Here is a 2500-nt window from a genome sequence, read left to right as displayed (position 1 = left end):
ACAGTTAGATAGTGAAGCAGGGTCTCCTGACACACAGACGGCTCCTTACCCTGTGGACACACACACACACACACACACACACACACACACACACACACACACACACACACACACACACACACACACACACACACACACACACACACACACACACACACACACACACACACACACACACACAGTTAGATAGTGAAGCAGGGCCAACTGACGCACAGACGGCTCCTTACCCTGTGGACACACACACACACACACAATTACCAAAGTGTTTACCAAAGTTTTGTGGGAAATAGGGGTGCTGCACCACCCCCTGTGACAAGACATTTCTTTCTTAATTAAATGTTACTATTGAAATATTTTGATTATTTTAACATGCTGAAATGCCCCGGCACCCCCTGTTAAAAAGTACTTCCCACGGCCATGGTTTTGTGTGAATTTCTGTGTGTGTGTGTGTGTGTGTGTGTGTGTGTGTGTGTGTGTGTGTGTGTGTGTGTGTGTGTGTGTGTGTGTGTGTGTGTGTGTGTGTGTGTGTGTGTGTGTGTGTGTGTGTATTATCTGTACAGGATAGAAGATGGCTTGTGTGTGTGTGTGTGCGTTACCTGTACAGGGTAGAAGATGGCTTGTGTGTGTGTATGTGTATGCATGTGTGTGTGTGTGTGTGTGTGTGTGTGTGTGTGTGTGTTACCTGTACGGGGTAGAAGATGGCTTCTGTGTGTGTGTGTGTGTGTGTGTGTGTGTGTTCATTTATGTGTGTGTGTGTGTGTGTGTGCGTGTGTGTGTGTTACCTGTACAGGGTAGAAGATGGCTTGTGTGTGTGTGTGTGTGTGTGTGTGTGTGTGTGTCTGTGTGTGTGTGTGTGTGTGTGTGTGTGTGTGTGTGTGTGTGTGTGTGTGTGTGTGTGTGTGTGTGTGTGTGTGTGTGTGTTACCTGTACAGGGTAGAAGATGGCTTGTGTGTGTGTGTGTGTGTGTATGTGTGTGAGTGTGTTACCTGTACGGGGTAGAAGATGGCTTGCAGCATGGAGAGAACATCGCAGAAGAAGAAATCCCAGGTCTCCGCCAGGGAGTCCAGCAGCTTCTGACCTGGAACACAAGGGGGCGCCGTGTCGTGTAAACTAGTATGCAAGCACTCAAGATAATGGAAAAAAGGAGGCGCACACAAGACTTGATTGAATAAGTGTATTGAAGCCGAAATTAAACAACAGACGTCTAAGGTTTTTTTTTTTTTTATTATTTATTTTCTTCAAATGCTACTATTACTATGTCAGAACGCTATAAAGGGCGTTTAGAAAAAGCACAACAAAATACCTCCTCTTAATGTATGTTCTCTACAAGTCTTCTGTTGTCCAGTCTTGCACTTTAAATGTCTGTATGAGCAATGTCTACGTCCATACTGTCTTATGTCCATGTATGAGTACTGTCTATGTCTATACTGTCTATGTCCTTACCTAGATTAGTCTATGTCTGCATGGGAGAGCAAGAAACGCAATTTCAAATTCTTTGTATGACCAGTGCATGTAAAGAAATTGACAATAAACTTGACTTGACTTGACTTGACTAAGGTTAACTGGAGAAACAGATGTTTCGGAGCTAGTCCATTCTCAATGTCTCCAGTATGTTTCCATTATCTTGAGTGATTACTACTTTTTGGGAGTGCACGCACCAAGCAATACACGAGTATTAAGTTCAAGGCGCAGACGCCGACCATTGTTGGTCTTTTGTCATCAACTAGTATGCAAGGCAATGCTTGGCAATACTGCCACCATAGCCTGATTATCATCAACTTTCAAATCTCTTCGAGACTTGGTCTGACCAAGAGCATAACAGTTAACATTTCCCAAATGGCATTTCCCAAATGGCCTCCCATGGTTTGCTGATGATTGTTTGCTTCCCAACAAAGTGGGAGGAGTTCCCGTATTTGCGGGAACTCAGAAAGTACTTGCATTGACTCTTGACCTGACTGGTAGCAACGCTGAAGTTGTTGCGTCACTAGGAGGGCACGGCCTGGCTACTGCCACCCTACATCTGCAGCCTAATCCCAGTCAGGAACAAGTGGTCGACTCTTATGGTCTTACGGTCTGCGTTGTTTTTTTTTGTGAACAACATTGAGTTGCACTTGTGTATGAAATGGGGTATACAAATAAACTTGCCTTGCCTTGTATTGAAATCAGACTTGTACGAAATTCCGAATTGAATGAATTGAAATTCACAGTAATGCCATAATATGAACACTAGGTGGTGGTGTTCTATGTACTATCAATGGGTGGTGTAGATTAAATTCAAAGAAATGGTAATGGTAATGACACTACCTAGTGTTCGTATTATGGCATTATTTTGAATTTCAATTCATTCAATTCGGAATTTTGTACAAGCCTGGTTGAAATGACTATTTGCTTCTCTCTGTCCCCTGTTTTAGCTGTTTCTTTCATAGAAGCACACACACACACACCTACCTTCATAGAAGCGTATCTTATCCCTGAGGATGACCATGCCTTTAGTCAGCAG

The 2500-nt window shown here is 43.5% G+C and overlaps 1 protein-coding gene across 1 annotated transcript in view; it reads right to left on the bottom strand.

Moving 5' to 3' along the window:
- LOC134443215 (proline-rich protein 5-like) overlaps positions 1–2500 on the bottom strand; it is a 47838-nt gene that overhangs the window by 16808 nt on the left and 28530 nt on the right. The window contains exons 5-6 of the mRNA XM_063193097.1: positions 2449–2500; positions 987–1078 (exon numbers count right to left, since the gene is read on the bottom strand). The exon at positions 2449–2500 is cut by the window's right edge and continues 6 nt beyond it. Of these exons, the coding sequence (XP_063049167.1) occupies positions 987–1078; positions 2449–2500 (144 nt within the window). The remainder of the gene's footprint in view (positions 1–986; positions 1079–2448) is intronic.

Source organism: Engraulis encrasicolus, unplaced genomic scaffold (assembly GCF_034702125.1).
Source record: "Engraulis encrasicolus isolate BLACKSEA-1 unplaced genomic scaffold, IST_EnEncr_1.0 scaffold_28_np1212, whole genome shotgun sequence".
NCBI classification, from domain to species: domain Eukaryota; kingdom Metazoa; phylum Chordata; class Actinopteri; order Clupeiformes; family Engraulidae; genus Engraulis; species Engraulis encrasicolus.
The sequence above is the reverse complement of the archived record's forward strand: the minus strand, read 5'-3'. Positions and strand labels throughout refer to the sequence as shown.